Here is a 23,438-nt window from a genome sequence, read left to right on the forward strand (position 1 = left end):
GCTCCGCTTTCCTCCTTTTGAATCTGGTGCCCTTTCCTGATGTCAGAGATGCATGCATCATCCAGGCTCTGCCCCCTGGCTGTTCCCTCTGGGCAGCGCTGTTGCCTCCTGCTGTGGCTCTTGGCTGACTTCTGCGCCGCTCAGCCGGGCCACCGCGTGGGAGCAAGCAGCAGTTTGGGCCCCGCACTTCCCATGCAGCACATCCGTGCTGCTTGGGGAGTGCGACCCCCAAACAGCCGCTTGCGCTGCTTGCTCCTGCGCGGCAGCCCGGCTGAGTGGCACAGAAGTCAGGCGAGCGCCATGGCGGGAGGCAACAGCGCTGCGCAGAGGGAACAGCCAGCGTTACAGATACAGCCAGAGTCACAGACATAGGGCTACTATATGTATATGATAACGGGCTAGTTATTTTGAAATAACTACTCCAGCTCTCCAGTGAATAACTCTTATTTTGAAATGGTTATTTCACAATAGCTTGAGTGTGGATGTTCAGCTGCTGCTATTTCAAAATAATTGGCCTCCAAAGGTCTCTCACAACTGCACTTGTGGTGGCTCTGGCCACACCTGACATTTCCAGTGCTCCCCTTCTCCTGTGGAGCCTTTTAAAGCAGCAGGCAGAAAGGAAAGGGCTTGTGGCATAAGGAGAACTTTGCCAGCCCCGTGCCATGCAGCACCCATCACAGGAGTCATGTTGGACCTCAGCGCTCCCCGAACTTTGCCAGCATCCCCTTTGCACCCTCAGATGCCCCTGGCAGAGACAAAAGAAGGCACCGGCCAGGACCTCATCGAGGTCTTGGGGGAGGAGGCCAACCTCCAGGATCTCCACACCAGGAGGAGGAATGCCGATGTCTATAGCTAGATAGCATCAGCCTGGCTGAAAAAGGACATATGCAGACCTTCAACCAGGTGTACATGAATATAAAAGAGCTCCGACTGGCCTACGATAAGGCTAAGGAGGAAAGTGGATGCTCTGGGGTGACTCCTCGCACCTACTGCTACTAGAAGCAGCTGGATGCCATCCTGGGAGGTGGGCTGGTCATCTCTTCCTCCACCACCCCGTCCAGGACATGCCCGGTGTCAGCCTCCATGAGGGCAGGGTTGCAGATGAAGAGGAGCAGGCCAGCAGGGACACCATGCCCACCAGCCAGGAGCTACTCCTCACCCTGGAGCCAGTTCTCCCCTTCCCAGGATGTCTCCTAGGCCTTAGACATTCCAAGCAAAGGCACTTCAGGGTGAGTTCTGTAACTTTCCCTATACACATGGGCTGTGTCTACACTGGCATCCCTTTCCGGAAAAGGGATGCTAATGAGACACTTCGGAATTGCAAATCCGCGGGGGATTTAAATATCCCCCGCGGCATTTGCATTTACATGGCTGCCGCTTTTTTCTGGCTCGGGGTTTTTGCCGGAGAAAAGCGCCAGTGTAGACGCGATTTTCCAGAAAATAAGCCCTTTTCCGGGAGATCCCTTATTCCTACTTCTCATGACAAGTCACCACTAAGGAGATTGCAGTCATGGAAACACACAGCAGTGCCATACCCAGCACAGGTTCATGCCTGCACTCAGGGAGCATTCACTCCCAGTCAAGCATGGCGATGCAGAAGAGATCTATCCCCTGCATGGGAAACTGCAGCACTCTCTCAGCAAGTGGAGTCTGCTGCTTACACACACCTCCTGCAACAATTCTCCCTCCCCCACAACCCGCGGGCAAGAATAGAAGTTTTCTCTCTGCAGGACAGCATCAGTGCCAGAACTGGTGTGTGTAGGGCACTAATGGAAGCCAAGCTGTCCCATCCCCCCCTCCCACCCGCAGGCTCCTGGCTTGGCTGGCACCTTCCCATGCCTGTTTGTCCCTGGGCTGTGGGTCTAAGCAACAGATAGCCTCGCTTGAAGCACATCACTGTCATCTGAACTGAGACTTTTGGTGTCAGCACAGAGATTAGGGCTAGGCTTTATACACAGTGTCTCCTGGGATGACTGCCCTTGTAACTTGTCTTCACAGCTGGGTCAGCTGTGAGCATGTCCACATCCACCACCTCCCATGACGTCTTCCTGACTCTGTGGGATCCACTGCAGGAAGTGAACTTGGGAAGACCTTCTGTGGAACTAGATGGTCTGTCTCAGGTCCCTTGACCGGGGATTCGGCCAACAGTTTTGGGCTGATTGGGAGCAGCAGAAGGCCATGTGGAGCCAGCTGGCATGCCAGCATGAGCCCATGTGCTCCTCCATCACCTCTGTGATGGAGTGCATGGCCGTATGCATGGAGCAGGCCACTAGCCACCCTCCTACCTCCTCCAACTCCCTCCTCATGGACTGCCAGCACCCTGAACATGTGGCAGTGGGATCTCTCTGGCAGCCAAAGCCTCCCGAATGACCCAAGGCAGGTGCCAGTCCCTGCTCCATCCCCGAGCCCCCCTTCTTCCTCCCCCATTCCAGGTTCTTTCCCCAGTCTCTCGCATGTAGTATATCCCCCTAAATAAATAGGTTTTTTTTAAAGGCTTTTTTATTTGCTTCGGAGGGGAGGGAGGAATAGGGGAAGGGAGGAGTGGGAGAGGAAAGCCACACAAGGGCAATGCAGGGACCCCTTGTGGAGAGGCCCGGGGGAGAGTCTCACAGGAGGCTTTGGCTGAAACTCTCCCTCAAAGTCTCCCAGATGAGCACAGCCCTTGATGTGCTCTCCTGGTGGCACTAGTGTCTGACTGCATGTAAGCCCTGGTGAGCCAATTAGTCTGTCCCCGACCCTGGCAGGAAAATCTCCCCTTTGCTTTCACAGAGGTTGTGGAGCACACAACATGCCACCATCACATAGGGGATGTTGTGCTCGCTGTGGTCCAGGTGTGTGAGGAGATGCCTGGACTTCCCCTCTAGGGGGCTGCACACTCACTCCACCACCATGTGGCAACACCTGCTGAGCCTGGCATTGAAGTTCCACATGGTGGGGGCCAGGCTGCCTGTGTGGGGCTTCATCAGCCAGTGGAGGAAGGAGTAGGCTGCATTGCCCAGGATGCAGATTGGCAAGTCCATATCTCTGACCCCGATGGTGCAATTGGGGGTAAAAGTGCCAACATGAATCTTCTGGAACAGGCAGGAGTTCTGGAAGATGTGGCCATCATGCGCCTTCCCTGATCAGCTGACGGTAATGTCCATGAACAGTCAGTCCTCTGTGGTCCACCAGCACCATAGAGAAGTACCCCTTCCTGTTTATATTGTCTGAGGTATGGTAGTCGGGAGCCAGGAAGGGGATGTGTGTGCCGTCGATGGCCCTCCCACAGTTGGGGAAGCCTATGGCGGCAAAGCCATCCACGATGGGATCGATGTTCCCCAGAGTGACGGCCCTCTGCAGCATGATGTTGTTGATGGCCTTGACTGCCTGCAGGTGCATGGCCCAAACCGTGGATTTCCCCACACTGACCTGGTTCCTGATGGAGCTGTAGCTGTCCAGAATGGCGAGCTACCAGAGAGCAATAGCAATGTGCTTCTGCAGGGGGATGGCGGGTTGCAGTGGGGTGTCCTGTCACCTGAGGGCAGGGGCGAGCCACTCACAGATCTCCAGGAAGGTGGCCTTCCACATGCAGAAGTTCTGGAGCCACTGCTGGTCATCCAATCGCTACATGACAATGTTCCACCAGTAGGAACTGTTCTCCCTCCGCCAGAAGTGGCATTCAATGATGTGCAGGGACTTGAGTATCGTTTGCTGCAGCGGGAGCACCAGGACCTGGGTTAAAGGGTCCTCTGGTTTGTGCAGGTGATCGTGCTGAAGCAGCATGTGGGCAGCGTGGATAAACTGTGCCATTAGGCACAGCATGAGGCCCGTAAGCCTGGCATTGCTTTGCAGCAGCTCCGCTCCATGTTGTAAGTGATGTGGCATCTGCAAAGGCAACCAGAGCGCACAGCGTCAGTTTGGTGTCTCACTAGGGGGTAGGTAGCAGAGGAGTGGTGTGTGAGATGTGGTGGTAGAGAGGGGCCCCTGTAAGCACATGTCTCAGCTAGTCTCAGCAAGCAGCCACAGGAAGTGTCCGTGTCCGCACTCCTGGTGCCCTCCCTAGCGTACCCGGAGGCTTTAAATCTGATGCAGACTCCAATCAGTGTACGTGCGCTATTTCAAAATAATTCTGTGCCATTTCAACACTGTTGTGTAGTGTGGACGCAGTATTGCAAAATTACTATTTCGAGAGTTATTTCAGAATAATTCCCTAAAACAGACACGCCCTAGGGGTGCTGTTGGACACACAGGGTACGTCTAAACTACATCCCTTTATCGAAAAAGGGATGTAAATTAGACTTATGGAAATTGTAAATGAAGCCGAGATTTGAATTTCCCACACTTCATTTACATAACTGCGGCCGTGGCTTTTTTTTGTTTTTTTGAAAAGCTGCTTTTTTGGGGGAAAAAAACACCCGTGGTCAAGACGGGGATCTTTCGACAGAAATGGCCCATTTTGAAAGATACTGTAACCCTCAAAAAATAAGGGTTACAGGATCTTTTGAAACGGGCCATTTCTGTCGAAAGATACCCATATAGACCGCGTTTTTTTCTTCCAAAATTCAGCTTTTCGAAGAAAAAAAAATGCCGCGGCCGCTATTATGTAAATGGAGTGCAGGAAATTAAAATCCCGGCTTCATTTACAATTTTGATACGTCTAATTTACATCCCTTTTTCAATAAAAGGATGTAGTTTAGATGTACCCGTAGGGAGTAATGGATGCCAATACAAGAACTAGGCTAGAGAAAATATTTGAAGCCACGTCTCCTCTCCTAATGGGAGATGGGTCAGGTCTAGGCCCATACAACCAGTGACCTGCAACAATGATACTGGGGATGTTTTGCAAGTAAGGAGGTAGTGCATTGAAAATTAACTAAATTTGAACTTCATCGCTTTAGAATGGCTTCTTAGTCCCCATCTTGAAATAAGCAAGTATTCTAGGCAATTCCATCAAAGCAAGTAAATTCTCCACAGTTAAGAATTAATTGCTTGATTTTGTTTTAAGAGGTCTTGTGCACCCAGGTGCTTAGCATCTGTGAAAACTAGGCCATAAATCTCCACCACCAAGACCCAGCAGGGTATAATATAATGACATTAAATGGGCTTCCCATAGTGCCTAAGCGCTGGACTTCTGGTGCCTGGCAGAGCATTTTCTTTCATTTGCACAGTAGGTTTGTCTATGACACTTAAATGATGCTCAAGAGAGATGTTTCATAAGTTTTAAAATATGCACTATCAATTTTTACTCACTGTTTATGGTCTTGCGGGAGCTTGAAACTTGTAGCTATTTTTTGTGAAAATTTGATATTATACATCTTCTATATCTACAATCATTTGATATTGTGGACTAATTTATCAAATATGATTTTCAAATAAAAGCATTGATGTGTGCAACACAAAAGTATACCATCTATTTTTCCTAAATGCTGACATAAAATAATATTAACCACACCCATTTTTCCTGTTATTTTTAATTGCTTTTAGATTGAGATATGGCAAGATTAGATTTCAAAACGAAGCCATTTTTTTCAGCTGGGTTAAGAACACCTGGAGATAGCTGCAAAACACTGACAGATATTGATTTAACAGCACTGCCATAATAGACAGAAGTTCAAATGAGAGTTATAGCTCTGTAGAGTGGATTTCTTATTTGAGCATAACAGACTGTCACAGGGAAGAATACATTAAATCTAGACATTCTCCCCCTTTTTAGTAAAGTTTTGATTATTGCTTCAACTTGTGAAGCTTTTGGAGAACAAAAAGATCTAAGCTATGGCATGCAACTAAGCTTCCCAGAACTAATTTTTTAATTTTAGTAATTTCCTGTTAGACTTTAATTTAATTTTACTTCTACTCTACAGGAGAAAAATCATTTTCCATGGTCATTTTGGCTGACATGATTCTTGGCTTTGCTTAAATTATTGATTACAGCAAGGGGAGGGACTTTCTGATGAGAACAGCACTCTCACTAATAGAAGCTTTTCACTAAATCAATTTCTACCATTGCTGCAATGCACCTTCAGGGAGTTGAAGGTTAGAAGCCTCAAGAAAAATTTTGTCTTCAAAGAGTGGATCTTTGCAATACATTTTGCTGAGCCCTACTTTTTTTTTCTTTAATATGAACATCTAGGAACAATACATAAATGTATTTTTTGGATTGGGTTAGAAATAAAGGAGGGGTTGCTGGTTTGGTCCACAGGGCAGCTGATTAAATCTTAGTGTGATGGATATCTATAGGCTTGTGAGCTGGATGCTCTGTTCCAAAAGCTTGTCTCCTGAACATAATCAGTTAGAAAATACATCAATGTCTTTCAAGCTGGAATCAATTCAGTAGAGAATTCATTGTATGCACACACTGCTGTAATTCCTTTATAGCTGTCTTGTTTCTAGCTTATTGGAACAGGCAGTCATTTATATGGCCAACATGTGGTGTTTCAGCTATGAAATGTACAGGCAGTTGGATGGGGGTGGTTTTTCTTTTCTCCCACCCAAAATTCCATTACTTGTCAGACTAATTAAGTAAATGTCTATTATACATAACAGTCTATTTGCCCAGTTTGATTGGGAGTCTGAATTGGAGACACTACACAGAAGGAGAGCATGAGGCTGTTGGGAAATGTATATAGCAAACTTAAAGGATGCTTGTAGCAGATCAGCTCAGGTTGAACTGTACAGGAGCAGCTAGTAATTGTAAGTAATACTTGTATATTTCATTTAACTGGCTTGTAAAATAAGCTTTATCTTTATTTTAAGTTTTTTTTCCTGTACATGATTTTCTTTTACTGTCATTGTAGTTCTGTATGTTGAATGCAGTTGTTTCTTTGTTTTCATTAAACTACTATTGATCAGCTGAGAATCAGCTGATAGCTGACAGAGTTTAACAATTTGTATAGTGGATGGGAAGTAAATATTGTAATGACAGTCTTGCGGTAAGCTTCCCATTGTTATGTAGTAAAATGCTCAAGTTTTAAACTTGTGATCCATGGAGCCTGGAAGTTTTTATGGAAGTCTGAGGTCCATTACGGGACTTCTGTGTTCTCCTTCACATGTCTCTAATTTCTCCCCTGGGACCACTTATTTTAAATCGCTCAAGGAAAAAACCATCAATGACAAGATAATATGGCATAGTCCACCCCAGCCAGATCCTAAAGTTCAAGGAAAACCAACTTTTAAGATAATGAAAGAGGAATGGGCTTAAAAGCGTTAGATGTTTTATTGGCAGTGCTTGATTGGTTTCTGTCAAAGACTGTGACTAATATCTGGAAATTATTCTTGGTTCATTTTTGGGAGTTGACATTTGTTTCACCCATCAAATCAATCAACTTAGCTAGGAACTGTAAGTCAGAGTATGTAATTTTGTCTGAATGCCAGTCAGTACAAAAATTGATTATAAACAACAGATTGTTTTGATTTTAAAATTAAAAATATTAAAAGTATTGCCATTGTATTTCATTCTGCCAAAAAAATCCTATTTTAAAAAATGATTCATTGAATCTTTTGTCTTTTACAGTTAAGTCAGCATATTGGTCATAAAATGCTATGTAACTAACACAGACTTTTCAAAATAACAAAATCAATATTAATAAAATATAACTAATTTTCAGTGCAGGCCAGTCCAGCATAAATACATTATATTTTGCTGCTGGAGCCCGACTCGTCTAACTGTAGCACTTCATGCAATCTCCTAAAATGTCAGCTTTCCATAGAGAACTGATTGGCTGAAATTTGTCTTGGGACATAAAGAACAGGAGGATGAGGAGGAAGGAAAAAAAAGATTTCAGATTAAGTTTGTGATGCAATATTGTTATTCTTTTAACAGGACTCATCACAGTGCTTGCTGCTAGAACTCACGTGTAGTAGAAGAAGAAGAATATTTTTCAAAAATGAAATTAGGGGAGTGTGAGGGAACAGGGTGGTGTTATAATTGCACAGACTATCAAAATGGATGTATATCAGTTAATAAAAAAACTGATTTAATATTGCAGTTACTTTTCACTTAACCTACTTTTATTACCCCTGCCTTTGATATTTGCATTTACACATCAAAAGCTATGAATTAGACACATTCAGCCCGAGTCAATTAGCATCATTAACACCGGTCCTACAACTGACAGGTAACTGCTTTTGCTGTTATATGTACTCTGGATTTTCTAATTTCCATTCCAACTCATCTGATGAAGTGGGTTTTACCCACGAAAGGTAATTATACAATATATTATATGTAATAGTTTGTTTGTAAATGGTATCTAAGGTGCCATGGGACTGCTCATTGATTTTAAAGTTGCAGACTAACACAGCTACTCTTCTGCTATTTTTATAGATATATCAGAACTTTAGGATTTTAAATTTCCCTAGTGCGGCTTTTTTATGATTATTTTTTTGCCTCTCAGATTAGTTAAGGGAAAGAGAAAAAACTTTTATGTGGATGGGTCATCATTAAGAAGTCATTGTTTGCATATTCCTGTTAGTGACATGTGTCCACATCCATCATTATGTTCCATTGTTGGGGCCTGATCCTAGAATCACTGATCAGAGTCCAATGTATTTAGCACCTGTTGGCGGTAACCAGTACTTTGCAGGTCCTGACCTTTATATGCCTCTGATAGTTTCAGTTGAATCCCTTTGGACAAGTTTCAACCCTAACAACATGAATAAGATCATAAACTGCAATACAGAATGTATAGTGCTGCAGTTACATCTCATTCCCCTCTCGCCAAAGAATAATATTGAAATGATTGGAAATGTCATACACATGTTGGACCTAACTTGGGATCAGCTGTTTCTAATTATGATTTATGTGACAAGAATACTTTTGTCCTCTTTAGAGAGAGAGAGAGAGGGAGAGACAATGCATGCCTCCTTATTTATACCCAACTATTTGTAGCTGCTGACTACAAATATATTTTTTAATCTTTGTATTTATGTTTAAATATATAACAAAAATTTCACTTGGAGAAAAATTTACATCTAGCATTTACGCAGTAAGTCCACTATATTTTGTTTTATGCAGTAGATTACTGTGGCAAGGGGAATGGCAAATGTGAAGAAAGATACAGAGCAAGTAAACAGAAAAGCTCTTGGGGACAAAGGGATAGACTATGGAAATTACAGCCTTCATTTTTAAAATTCATATTATATCTATTTATTTTAAATAGACTCCTTACTGAACACATCTATAGAAATATTCATAGGGATATCATCCATTACAAATGCTAATAATTGATGCTTAGCAAATAAGAAAAAAAATACTCTCTCTACCTCAAATCCCACCAAGACACCCATAAAACAAACCTAATATGGTATCACTTCTGCATGTCAAACCATAGTATCACCTCCCCTTCTTGATGCTTAGCCAGGGGCGTCCACCACTAGAGTCTGACTGTCTTTAAAACTTGGAAGTAAATGTGTTGCTTGAATTATTTTCTGTGTATTTTAAATTATTTTAATAGATTATGGTTTAGTTATTAAAAAATAACCCATTACTTAAATAAAAAATAAAGTTTCATTTTTTAAAAGTTAATCATCCACTTTTATCAACCCTTCTTTCTGCAAAATGAGAGGTGGGGAGGTCAGGGAGAGGAATACTGAAACTAAGAGTGAACAGGATTACAACAAGCACCATACCCTGAAGCTCCCATTGGCTGGCGACAGGGAACTGACCAATGGGAGCTGAAGGGGCAGTGATGGCAGAGAGGAACAGCGCATGGAACAATGTGTCCTTCATCCCCGGGGCCTCTGGCACATTGGCCCCTTCTGGAAGTGGCATGGACCTGAGGCAGCCAGGAAGCTTGCCTTAAGCCTCGCTGTACCAATTGGTAGCTGCCTGTGATAAGTGCCGCCTGCCGGGAGGTCACAACCCTAACTCCAGCCCTCTCCTGTAGCCAGCACCCCATACCATCTCCTGCACCCCAAGTCCCAGCCCTGACACCCCTCCCAGAGCCAGCATCCAAAAGCTCCTCCTGCACCCCAAGTCCCAACCCTGAGACCGCCTCCCTGGGCCAGCTCCCTGCTGCATTCCAAGCCCCCTTTCAGAGCTAGTACCCCTTATCTCCTTCTGTACCCTGAACCTCCTCCTGTACCACAAGCATCTGTCCCAGCCCTGATTCCCCTCTGAACCAGCACCTCTTACATCACTCTGGCAATCCCAGCAATGCCCCACTGCTATATATATTGAACAAACTGGACAGTCTCTGCGGGAAAGAATCAATGGACGCAAATCAGATATACGTAAAGGAAACATACAGAAGCCTATTGGAGAACACTTTAGTCTTCCTAATCACTGCTTAAAAGATCTTCAAGTGGCTGTCTTGTCACAAACCAGTTCTATTAGCCAGATACACAGAGAAACATTGGAATTAGAGTTCATCCGCAAATTCATTTCACATGTAGAACGAGGTGTACCGGTACCGAGGTGTACCGGTAGTTCGAATTAGAGAGCCTAATTCGAACTACCTACTCTGTGCCGCGTGTAGCCACGGGCACGGAGTCCGCACTAACAGGGATTTAAAAATGGCGGCGCCCGGCAAGATGCAAATGAAGCCCGGGATATTTAAATCCCGGGCTTCATTTGCAACTTCGAATGCCTACATTAGCCACCCTAGTTCGAACTAGGGTGGCAGTGTAGGCATACCCATAATGAAAGTGTATAATAAGTGGGATTTTACAGGAATCAGTTTTGGAACCAGTTCTGTTCAATGTCTTCATCAATAATTTAGATCATTGCAATACATTTATAAAGTTTGCAGATCATACCAAGTTGCAAGTGCTTTGGAGGATAAGATTATAATTCCAATGATCTAGACAAACTTGAGAAATGATCTGAGGTAAATAGGATGAAATTCAACAAAGACCAATGAAAAGTAAAGTAAAACTCCTTTGGTCCGGCATCCAATGCTCTGGCACCATCAGGAACCGGGAAGTGCTCCGGCTGCCGGACAATTGGAGCTGCTCTGTGCCTGGCTTCCCCGATTCAGCCGCTGCTGAAACTGACTAGCAGCTGAATCGGGGAAGCCGGGGGCAGAGCAGCTGGGGTGCTGCCGGGTTGGTCCCATAGCGCTGCCCCTTGGGGCTGCGGGACCAACCCGGCAGCACCCCAGCTGCTCTTGGGGACGCCTGGGGAAGAGCAACTGGAGTGCTGCTGGGTTGGTACCGCAGCACCAAGGGGCGGTGATACGGGACCAACCCGGCAGCACCCCAGCTGCTCTGCCCCAGGTGTCCCCGATTCAGCCGCCGTTGAAACTGACCAGCAGCGGCTGAATCGGGGATGCCTGGGGCAGAGCTGGACTATCGGAAGGGGCAGAGTATCTGCCTGGGGAAGAGCTGGACTATGAGAGGTCTGGGGTGGCATCCGCCCACCCCACCCCACCCCAGACTCCTCATAGCCCCCCCCTTCCAATAGTCTGGCATATCTGATAATTCGACACCCCCTGGGTCCTAATGGTGCCGAATTAACAGAAGTTGCCTGTACTTCATTTAGGAAGCAACAGACAGTTGCACACACACAAAATTAAAAAGGGAAAAAAGTTGAATAATAGAAATGACAATTGCAGTAGATTAGAAGTAATACATATGTATAAACATAGATAAACACATAGCAACAGTGCCTGATAGATACAAACCAATTATTACTGCCAAGGTTTGCTATACAAAATGCTGATATTAAAAAAGCTGATTTTAATTTTGGAGGCTTAAATTATAATTCAATTTTATGTTGTTTTTTGAATGAATCATAAAAAATGTGAAAGAGGCTTGTTCTAATGCATTGCACATTACTGTAAATGAACCTGTCAAAGTAAAGCAGTTTTTAGTTTATCTGTCATTCAAATTATGTCTTTGCACCAGTCTCTGCTGTCCAGCTTCACTGCCCTTTAATTAGTTGAATTCAGTATGTACAGAAAAGGCTAACAAGAATCCCCTTGAAACCTCAGAATGTATTGCTGCATTTTATGCAATTGCTCTTCCTGAGAAGCACAGTGTAATCTTTGCTTCTCCATACTGTACTCTTCTGAGGTCAGAGGCTATAAAGTATTTTATGCTAGTAAAATTCTCTCCTAATATCATTTATCCCAGTGGTCCCCAACGTTTTGGGGCTGCCGGGCGCCTGGGGGCTGGGCTGCTCACGCGCTGCGCGTATGGGGACTGGGCCGCTCACAGGCCACATGACTAGGGGGCGGGGCCAAGCATGCGCTGCACGCCTGAGGTCGGCACCGGCATGAGCTGAGATCCTGGGCAGGGGCTGCCCAGGTTCCGCGTGGCGCCGCCGGGGCTGGGGCCGGGGCCAGGGCTGGCGCGGTGCCCCTGGGGACGGGGCCAAGGCCAGCGCCAGGGCCATATAAAGGGCCGGCGCCAGGGCACATGTAAAGGGCCCGGCGGGCGCCATGGCGCCCGTGGGCACCGGGTTGGGGATCACGGATTTATCCCATATCTCACTTTTTACGTAGTATTTTTACATTTCAAATTTTAATCATAACCCAGCGCACAATTAATTTATTCGGTTGTTTAATATTCTAAATAATTTTAGGGCTATACTATTTTTCTTCTGAATTTTTTTCCCTTAATTAAGTGTGATTTAAATATGAGTTGACTAACTTCAATAAATACTAAATGTGGGCTATCCTTTTGTATTTTCTACTGTGTTTTTTACTCAGACTGTGGGTCTAGAGCAGGGGTGGGCAATAATTTTTGCCCGGGGGCCACTTGAAAAAATTTTGAGTAGCTCCGGGCCACTCTGGAAGGGTCGGGGCCTAACCAGGATGGGGTGGGGAGCCCCTTTGTGTCCCCTATCCACTAGGCACCCATGCCCTGCAAGAGGCTTGGCACACTCCCCCACCCCAGGCCAATCAGAGCCTGGGGGCAGGGAAGCTGCATGAAGCTTTCTCTTCCTCCCCTCCCGCCCGACCGCCCTTTGAGCATTTAGATATTGTACACTGAACATTAAAGGTCATTTAGATATCGTACACTGATTACAATAAAAAAATTTAAACTCCCTAAACTGGTATATTCTAGGTTAAGAATGTGGTCCCAACTGTATAACCACAATGGGGTCATGTCTTTTTGTCACCTATTGAAATAAGTGTCTTTCTAAAATACATTATTATGCCTTGTAGAAGACTTTTCTCAGAGGGGGGGAAAGAGGAAGAGGTTTGTCTAGTAATTTGTCATACCTAGCTATAAGAGAGCAGATGCAAATTGCTGCTGTTTGTTCCTTTAAGAGAGCACTATACAGTGGGATAAATACAAGAGCTTATGATTACTGTACATAGCAATCCACTTTTTTAGTCTGCAGAAGAACTGTGTTGTTGAGCAACACCAATTTTGGTGAACAGGAAAGATTTGAGTTTTCGAATACTCTGTAATGAGAAAATACCTAAAAATGCATCCCTTTTAGTGACAGTGAACCTAAAAAATGTTAGAACTTGACCCTCCTGTGTATTGAACTGATTTTTAAAGGAAAGTCTTATGCCATCTAGTGGACAAAATAAATAAAATAAACAACCAGCTTTTTAAATAACCATTTGAAAGAGACTCACTAATGTTGATGTTTACCTGCTATGGCAATAGTATTTATAGGCTGAGCAACTATCTCACTTACTGTAGCTGAAGCAAATAATTACAGGCAGTCCCCGGGTTATGTACAAGATAGGGACTGTAGGTTTGGTCTTAAGTTGAATCTGTATGTAAGTCGGAACTGGCGTCCAGATTCAGCCGCTGCTGAAACTGACCAGCGGCTGACTACAGGAAGCCCGAGGCAGAGTTGCTCTGCCCCGGGCTTCCTGGAATCAGCCGCTGATCAGTTTCAACAGGCTGAATCTGGATGCCAGTTCCGACTTACATACAGATTCAACTTAAGAACCCCAGGCGTCCCCAAGTCTGCTGCTGCTGAAACTGGTCAGCGGCTGATTCCAGGAAGCCCGGGGCAGCGGTCTTCCTGTAGTCAGCACTGGTCAGTTTCAGCAGCGGCTGACTTGGGGACGCCTGGGGCAGAGCAGCTGGGGTGCTGCTGGGTTGCTTCAGTAGCACCCAGAGCGGCGCTGCGGGACCAACCGACAGCGCCCCAGCTGCTCTACCACAGGCGTCCGGAGAAAAGCCTGGTCTGCTGGGGGGGGCGCACTAGCTGGCCCCCCCCCCACAAGCAGACCAGGGAGACGCGGGCGGCGGACCGAGATGCACCGCGGGTCCCGCCGCCCGGGTCCTCTGCGGCTTTGCTCCGCGTCTCCCTGGTCTGCTGGAGACCAGCAGACCAGGGAGACGGGGAGCAAAGCTGTGGAGCATGCGGGCAGCAGGACAGCCCAGACGCGTTGCGGCTGTCCCGCTGCCAGCGTCCTCCGAGGCTTTGCTCCCCGTCTCCCTGGTCTGCTGGTAGGGCCCCCCCCCCCCCAGCAGACCAGGGAGACGCGGAGCAGCTTTTCTCGTCCCAGAGGACACGGGCGGCGGGACCGCGGCGCATCTGGGCATCCTGCCGCTCCCGTCCTCCGGGGCGAGAAAAACCCGGTTCGTAACTGTGGATCCGACATAAGTCGGATCCGCGTAACTCGGGGACTGCCTGTAGTTCTTTTCTGTGTCGTAAGAATGAAGACAATTTAGGTTAGGGTACAATAAAATCTGAATGACCAAAATGCATTTGTTGACTGCAAAACTGAGCATTGCCAAAATCTGAACGTTGTGGGAGATTCCTCTTTCTTTTACTTTTCCATTGATCTTGATCTGGTTTGAAGTTTAAGCAGGACAATGAAGTATCTCTGATTAACACTTTTATTGTTAGAAAACTTTCTTTGTGTGTCCTTTTTATACATGTTATTTGAGACCCTACTTCAGGAAGGTATTTATATATATAATTAGGCACTTGCTGAAATATACTGTGTTCAGATAATTTTCTCCCCTCCTGGGATGAGACTGACAGAGGTCATTCTTTTTTAATTCAATATTTGAACAGCTCTTCGTTTGAATTACTAAATATATTATACCCTGAGACTTTTTTGTACAGTGACATCACGTTAAAACTCTCAGATTGCAGTAGGGATATAAAATCTCATTTAATTAGTTAACTGGTTAAACGCTCTGGTTAAACGCTAAGTGCTTCAGCCCAGCCCCCTTCGCCCACCAGGGCTGGGTTGAAGCAGACCCCATGCTGTGGGCTGGGACTGCTCCAGCTAGGCTGCTTCCGATCCCCTGCTGGTTCAGGAGCCTGGCGTGGGATTAAAGCTGCCCCTTATGGCACCGCATGAGGATGCCAACTCCCAGCTTACCTGGGCTGAAAACTGGCAGGAGCTGGAAGCAGCTGGGCTGAAGCAGCTTCTGCCAGTAGGGCTGGCTGCTCCCAGGTAACACTTAACCATTACCTGATAAGCATCACCCTTTAAGCGTGATGCTTACCGGGTAACTGGTTAACCAGTTACCCGTTCGCATCCCTAGATTGCAGAGTGAATTTTATAGGTAATTCTTTATCTGCTGGTACTCAGGCAAAGCAGATATCTCTATTTTTGTTTTTCTTGTTCCTTTCTTTTTGACTATTTAGACACAATAGAATGTCAGAATATTGTTTGCCAAATTACTAGAGGAAGACTGGGAGTCTAAATAGTCACAAAGAATATTTATAAATGTATAAAGGGGATAACACAGAGCAACTTGTCAGAAAGAAGCAAAATTCCATGATATTAATCTGTCAACATATCTAGTCTCTTTAATGTGCATAATATATATAATTTACCGAATATGTGTATGTATTAGAAAAAATCTAAAATTAATCCTAATTAAGGAGAGAAACTTAATTAGCAAACATAATCAGAATAATGATTCAGAGACCCATACTGATGAAATCAGAGAAAAGGCTTTTTTGTAAATCAAACATTTAGGCCATGGCTATACATTATAAACATTTAAGATAAAATAATCTATGAATTTAACTTAGTAACTAGGAATACAAATGAAGAAAATATTTGGTTAATATTAGAAAATAATATTAGATATTAGATTCTTAGTGTTGTGAGCTTTGTGACAGATTTTGAGTTGCTCTGTAATAATTTATGAATATTATGTTCTATCTGTTTGAAATGAGGTTACTGTCTGAATATAAGGGCTAAGCTTTGGATAACCACCTATTTATCTGCCGGTGAGTGAGTGTGCTAGATCATTTGCATTGATGTCCCATGTCTCAAACCCCACTGAGTTCAACAGACCAGATTTTGTCTCAGATATAACTCTCTCCCCTCTCATTTAAATTTCTTCCTGGCAGCTGCTTCATTTATAACTTCAGAAATAACTGGCTAATGTGGGTGGTGGGTGGTTCAAGCATTTTGCTGGCTTCTGCTGTAGATTGGACCCAGACAGGTCTAAATTCATAGCATTTTCCAGTAAAATATTAACTGGAATATCCTCTAATATTCCTATCACCAGCTCCCTGTATAAATTTTTGGAATTTAGTACAGGGAGGACAAATGTTTTCACCCAGGGAGCTTTCAACCCCATCTCTCCACCAGCAATTGATGAGATTTTACCAAAATGGGTTTTACTAAAATGTAGGCAGTGCCCAGTGTCTCTGCACTCCTTGTCTCTCCACTAACCTCCTGCTGGCATTGGAGGTCTTGTTCCTGTTAGTACAGCAAGATACATGCCCAGATGCCTGGGAATGAACTTCGCTGCCTGTACATTTTATGCCCCAGATGAGCTATGTAATTTCATCCTGCTGGAGGCCAAGTAATATAGTTATCTCTGAATAGTTGAGGTGCACTCTTCCCCACCAGCTGAACAGTCAGTCGGTTAAACAGTAGTGGCTTATTGTGAGCCCCTGATGCATAAACCCTAGGCAGCCTGCCCAGTTTTGCCTGGTTCCATGACAGTTAAATTCCTGCTATGTTTGGGATTGCTTGTTTTCTGTTGCTGAGGTGAATCCATGTGTTGACCCTGCTTGTCCCATGCTTGCGCTAGTTCTCTTTGAGCTTCATCTTGCATTCAGACCTACCTGCTACATATTCATCAGTCAGCTAGGCTGCAGTGCTGGAGTCTTCTGGCTTCTGCTCACTAACCCACGTTCTAATATAACGGGGACATAAATTATAAGTGTTCAATCTAACCGCTTCATACAGCACATTTATGATAATGACGCTCCAGTCTTTGCCCCCCAGCTGAGTTGCCACCACCATATAAGCCAGGGGTGAGCAATAATTTTAGATGGGGGGCCACTTCAGAAACTTTTGAGGTGGTCCTAGGCAGCCCCAGAAGGGGCGGGGCCTTCAGGTGGAAGGGGCAAGGGCAGGGTACTTCTGTGCTTCCCCGCCCACAGACCCCAATTGGCTTGGAGGTGGGAGGAAGCTGTGAAGTCTTTGCCCCCGCTCCGGCTTGAGGAGGCTCTTTTGCCTATCCCGACACAGACTGTCCCTTTTTACTTTGAGATTCTTCACACCAATCCCTCTCCTCTTCTCCATCTTTCCCTTGGGAATCTGTTCAGATTTAAGAAGCAAGGTGATTTTAAATTTATAGTCCACATGGTCTGTCTTTCCCTTTGGCTGTAGGAAACTGTACCTTTTGTACTAAGTAAAGAAGAAAACTGTGGTAAGCAGGGTCTATCATTCTTAAGTCACAGGCTTATACAAAGTTGTGAAATGAGCACATGCTCCCACCAATAGGACACAGTCAGAGGGTACCTTTGACCAATCTCTAGTCTCAGTGGGTATGAGACACAGAAGCCAAACATATGCAGCTGGCCTGAGTCAGTTGACTCAGGCCAGCTGTGGGAGTTTAATTGCTGAGTATAGATACACTCTCAGTGCACTGCCTCCAAGATTTAGTCCTTGAAACTTGCCCTTTCTGGGGTAATCGTCCATGATTCTCCCACTCTTAGACTGGGCCCTGGGCTAAAGCATCTTGTGTATTACTGATGGTTACTCAGCAGGCCTGGCACCTTCAGGAGCTTTTTGTCAGTGGATAATACAGTGGCCAGACAGCTTACTTATACTAAAATAAGGCAGTGGCTCTCAACTTTTGCAAACTACTGTCTCCTTTCCAGAGTCTGATTTGTCTTGTGTACCCCTAGGTTTCACCTCACTTAAAAATCAGAATCAGACATAAACATACAAAGGTGTCACAACACACTATTAGTGAAAATTGCTTGCTTTCTCATTTTTCCATATAATTATAAAATAAATTGATTAGAATATAAATATCATATCTTTCAGTACATAGCATATAGAGCAGTATAAATGAATCGTATGAAATTGTAGTTTGTACTGGCTTCATTAGTGCTTTTTAAGTAGCCTGTTATAAAACTAAGCAAAATCTAGATGAGTTGATGTATTCCTTGAAGGAGCTCTGTGCACCCCCACTGAAGAACCACCATACTAAAGTACCATGTGATTTTTACTATTTGGAACACAGCAATGCATGAAAGAACATAAAAGATTTTAAACCAGCAGAAGACCTATACATGTGTGAGTCTCACCTAGAAGCTTGCCATCCCATTGCAGAAATTCTAGACCGGTTCTACGCACTCCCCTTGTCTCTTGAATGTCACTTTTATCCTTCCAGAAGCCCTTTATCTTAAGTTTCCAGGTGTTTAGTTCTCCTGCATTTACAAATTGGAATCCTACCCCCTTGAAAAATTGGTCAGTTGAGCAGGATAGCGGGATAGTGTATGGATCTAGTTTTGCCCCTGAATTATAGATAAATTAGTGGCTGTCCTGAAGCTATTGAGCTCCTGTTGGCTAGGTGCAGTGCTTGCCCCAACTTGAATTACTCTTTTGTATTTGTGCAGTAATCCCCTTACAAGAGTCAGATAAATAGAAAATGTAATTGGTAGCCCATAGAGCTAGCTTAGCTTTTTATTTTACTTAGCAGTAATGGAAGGATTCTACAGGCCTCTGACCTGTGAGATATGGGCTTAGGACAAGAAGCAAAGGAGGTTTAGGTTGGACATTAGGAAAAGCTTCCTAACTGTCAAGGTGGTTAAACACTGGAATAAATTGCCTAGGGAGGTTGTGGAATCTTCATCACTGGAGATAATTAAGAGCAGGTTAGATAGGCATTTATCAGGGATGATCTAGATGGTGCTTGGTCCTGCCTTGAGGGTAAGGGACTGGACTTGATGACCTTGAGTTCCAGTTCCCGTGTTCTGTGATTCTATAATATTGGCTTGATCAGGTTGGGATAGGTAAAGTAGGAGCCGTAGCACATTCAAAATGGCCCAGCAGTTACCCTAGCTTTTGGAAACTGGAAATAGCTTGCTCAGAAGGGGAGTTGGTACATAAGGGTGCCAGACAAGCACAGGAGCTGAACTGATACCAGATGTGGGTGTTTTAGGATAGGATTGTCAACACATGTATAACTTGCTTTAGCAATAGTTGATGCATAAGTTAATGAGCTAAAAAGCATTAATGTGTTAACTTAGAATAAAGGCATCCCTATATTATGAGGGTAAGGAAGATAGATAGGAACATGGTAGGCTGGGCATCTGAATGAATATTCATGATAGTACCCAGGTCCTGTAATAGGCCAACCTACTATGGAGCTGGATGGCAAGTTTTCCATTCCTGAGCCTTCAGCTCTTCATTGTTATTATTTACCACTGGCCTTCAGGCATTGCTGGGGTGAACTAACAGACTCATTTGACGTGCCAGAAACAGAGATACTACTTTATCTCTTCCCACTAAGTTGCCAAGGAAGAGTGTAAGTATCTGACTATATATGCAAAAAATTACACCAAAGACATCCCCAGCAATTTGTGTGGTTTGGAGCTTTCTTGTCTTTACTGTGTTGGTAAAAGTGACTAACGGTTTTGCTTTGCTGTTTGTCTGAGTGTCTGTGCCATACACTCTAAGGTTCCCTACAAGATATTTAAAAAAATTGCGGTCCACAAAAAGCACGTGCACATGCACGCGCACATAGAGAAATAAATTCCTGCATACACGCCTGCAGGGAGACAAGGTGGGTGAGGTAATATCTTTTATTCAACCAATTTCAGTTGGTGAGAGAAACAAACTTGTTGATCCAATAAAAGATTATTACCCGTCTTCTCTCTGCTTACAGTTTTAGAGGCTCGAACCTGCATATGTTGGAATCACTACCAAAGATTCCATTGACTTCAGAGGTGCAGGATCAGGCTTTGCAGTGCTCATCCCTGCAAATTCCATTTCTCTGCCCTGGAGCTTGAACAAATCTTTTTCTTGTGTGCTTTTCAACGGGCATGTGACTTGTTCACAGAGATCCCGCAAGGGTGATGAGCATGTTGTCATGACAACCAGTTGCATGCTGTGAAGAAGGACAACTAAAAATGACCAGCTTCTGGCTGTTCATCACTCCTTGTTGAGTAATGTTACCAAAATTAGACAAGTTTGTCTGATTTGTAACTACTTGTACTAGTGGTTTGTATTTTTTCAGTATTTATTTATGAGAGAGCATTTATGCTTCTTGCTGTGATGCTTGGGAGAGACTACATTTTGACCATCGTGATTGTGAATTATGAGGGTAGGTGGTACTATTGATTATGCAGTAGTGCATGCAAAGTGATGAGAAAATAATCTGAAATCTTGCAGATTTTAAATTTGTGGTTTTGATCACCATTACAATAGGCATAGTGGTTTAAAATGTATAGCAGTATCAGAATCCAGGTCTGTGACAGTGCTGTTTTTTAATTATCAGAGCCGTGTTAGTCTGAATCTGCAAAAACAACCAGAATTCCTGTGGCACCTTATAGACTAACAGATTTATTGGAGCATAAGCTTTCATGGGCAAAGACCCACTTCGTCAGATGCATGTCTGTCAGATGCATAACAAAGTGGAATTTTGCCCACGAAAGCTTATGCTCCAATCACTCTGTTAGTCTATGAGGTCCACAGGACTTCTCATTGTTTTTTAATTTTCTTAATTTGTCTGTTGCTTGACCTCATTTATTCAACATCTCTTTTACCTCTGAAGTCTTTTTTGAACTGAGGTATGTGTAATGGGCAGAAGTAAGCATCCATTGAGGGCCGAATGCTAGCCCCATGTAAGTGAATGGGAACTTTTCCATTGACTTGAAGAGTATGTAGATTGGGCTATGGAAGCAGATTTGCTTTTTGTGAATGCATTTTATCAAATGTCCAGGCAGGAAGAAGAAAAGTCTCTTTAATGTAGCATTAAAAACCTTGTTATATTTAATTTGTTCCAAAACTGCTTTATTCCTTGTAACTCATAATTTCTTCTCCTTCCTTCCTTCTGTTTTCTTCTCCTTCCACTCCTATGTCCATCCTGGGAAATAAATAATATCCAAAAACATTATATCTGACTTCATTATTCATTTAATCACAGCTTTGACCAGCTTTTAAAATGCTGTTTTTCTAAGCTGTCAGAACTTCAGGACAGTTCCTTCCTTTAAATCCCAAAGCAATCTCACTCTTCTGACAAGCCAAGTTTTGCAGAAGCTCGTTTTATTTTGCTATCAAAACATTTTTCCATTTTGGATTTCTTCATTTGTAGTGTGTATCCGCCAACTCTTGGAATGTGAAGAACAGTATGAAATCATAGCACTGGCTTCCACTAATAACCTCTTTGAATTGCCCTTAGGCTCTGATTTTGGATACCATGGAGAGAAATGAGGTTTTTCATGTCCATATTTTTGTACAGCAAATACATTTTGCTATTCAGAAGCTTATTCATCTACTATATCAGTATCTCTCTATTTTTTGCTTCCTGTTTGTTTCTACATCCATTTGGTCACATTGCATTGTATTTCCAAACTATTTCTCGTTCCAGTAATAGACTGTGAAAGAAGTTCTTTCTAAGAGTAAAAGACATATTCTCAGCTGATGTGAATTGGAGTAGTTCCATTGGCTGCAGTGTAGCTAGCTATATCAGTTTACAACAGCTGAGGTTCTGACCCTAAGCTTTTTTTTCCCTGAAACTTTCAGTTGTGAGAGTGTGATGCCCCTTTCTTGGAATTAAAAAAGATCTGCTTTTTTAAACATATCCTTGTATGGCTCTTTTAAGTATTTGAATCTGATTATACTATATAATTTTGTGTCTTTGCTTATGAGATATAGTTGACACTAATCAATGAATGAATCTTGTTGCCCTTCTGTGTTTTTTTTAAATGGGATTCTTCTTTTTAAGTACAGAGTGATCCAAATGCAGCCATATTTTAACTTGATATAAGCATAACTTTGATTTTGAAATGTACTTCCTTATTTATGACTACTACTTTGCATTTGTGCGGTGCTTTCCAGGCTGCTTTTCTAGGTCTTTTCTAATCAGTGAGTAAACATTTCCCCTTTGTTTAAATTTCTTCAGCATATTATCTTGTTATTCCTGACACCATTTTTCTTTCTCTTGCTTTACCCCATCTAGATCTTCCTTCAATCTCTAGCTGCAGATTGTACCATTATGTAATTAGCTCCATTTTTTGAGTCACTAATGGTGCTAAGTGATAGAAATGTAGCCGTGTTAGTCTGGTGTAGCTGAAACAAAAAACAGGACTATGTAGCACTTTAAAGACTAACAAGATGGTTTATAAGGTGCTTTCGTGGACCAGACCCACTTCCTCAGATCAAATAGTGGAAGAAAATTGGTGCAACCATAGGATACAATTTTAAAAAATGAACACATATGAAAAGGACAAATCAAATTTCAGAACAGAAGGGGGATGAGGCGGGGGGAAGGTAAATGTCTGTGAGTTAATGGTATTAGAGGTGATAATTGGGGAAGCTATCTTTGTAATGGGTAAGATAATTAATGTCTTTGTTTAAGCTTAGGTGTAAAGTGTCAAATTTAAGCATGAATGACAGTTCAGAGGATTCTCTTTCAAGTGTAGTCTTAAAAGGTCTTTGAAGCAGGATGCAGGTAATCAAGTTGTTGAGAAAATGTCCTTTCTGGTTGAAATAGCAAGAAACTGTTTTTTTTCTTTGTGATCCTGTCTAATATCTGTTTTGTGGGCATTGATTCTTTGGCGAAGTGTCTGAGACGTTTGTCCAACGTACATAGCAGACAGACACTTTCGGCACATGATAGCATAAATTATATTTCTGGATGAGCAGGAATATGTGTTCTTGATCTTATAACTCACTTTGTTAGGTCCAATAATGGTATCAGCAGAGTGAATAGGTGGACAAAGCTGGCAACAGGGTTTGTTGCAAGGGAAGGTACCAGGGTTGGTAATTAGTGTGGCATGTCCTGTGGTTGTTGGTAAGAATCATCTTGAGGTTAGGTGGTTGACTATAGGAGACTATGGGTCTGTCTCCCAGAGACTTTTGGAGTTTAGTATCCTGTTCCAATATAGGCTGTAGTTTATTGATAATGTGTTGGACGGGTTTAAGTTGGGGGTTGTAGGTGATGACAAGTGGTGTTCTCTTGTTGGTTTTCTTGGGTCTGTCTTGTAGTAAATGTTTTCTAGGTATTCATCTGGCTCTTTCAATTTGCTTTTTTATTTCTCCGGGTGGGTAGTTGAGGTTTATAAATGCTTGGTAGAGATCGTGAAGTTTCTGGTCTCTGTCAGTGGG

The 23,438-nt window shown here is 43.7% G+C and overlaps 1 protein-coding gene across 12 annotated transcripts in view; it reads left to right on the forward strand.

Annotated features, from left to right (window-relative positions):
- The window catches only part of APBB2 (amyloid beta precursor protein binding family B member 2), a 329,929-nt gene that overhangs the window by 181,117 nt on the left and 125,374 nt on the right, over positions 1 to 23,438 (forward strand). Inside the window, exon 1 of one of the 12 annotated variants that reach the window (XM_075930531.1) lies at positions 6,530 to 6,669. The exons of 10 other annotated variants lie outside the window; for them this stretch is intronic. In XM_075930531.1, coding sequence (XP_075786646.1) covers positions 6,618 to 6,669 — 52 coding nt within the window. In that variant the 5' untranslated portion in view covers positions 6,530 to 6,617. Of the gene's footprint in view, positions 1 to 6,529; positions 6,670 to 23,438 lie in introns of those variants that run through there. One more of the 12 variants, XM_075930532.1, reaches the window with a different exon arrangement.

This window comes from Pelodiscus sinensis, chromosome 5, assembly GCF_049634645.1.
Source record: "Pelodiscus sinensis isolate JC-2024 chromosome 5, ASM4963464v1, whole genome shotgun sequence".
Classification (NCBI taxonomy): domain Eukaryota; kingdom Metazoa; phylum Chordata; order Testudines; family Trionychidae; genus Pelodiscus; species Pelodiscus sinensis.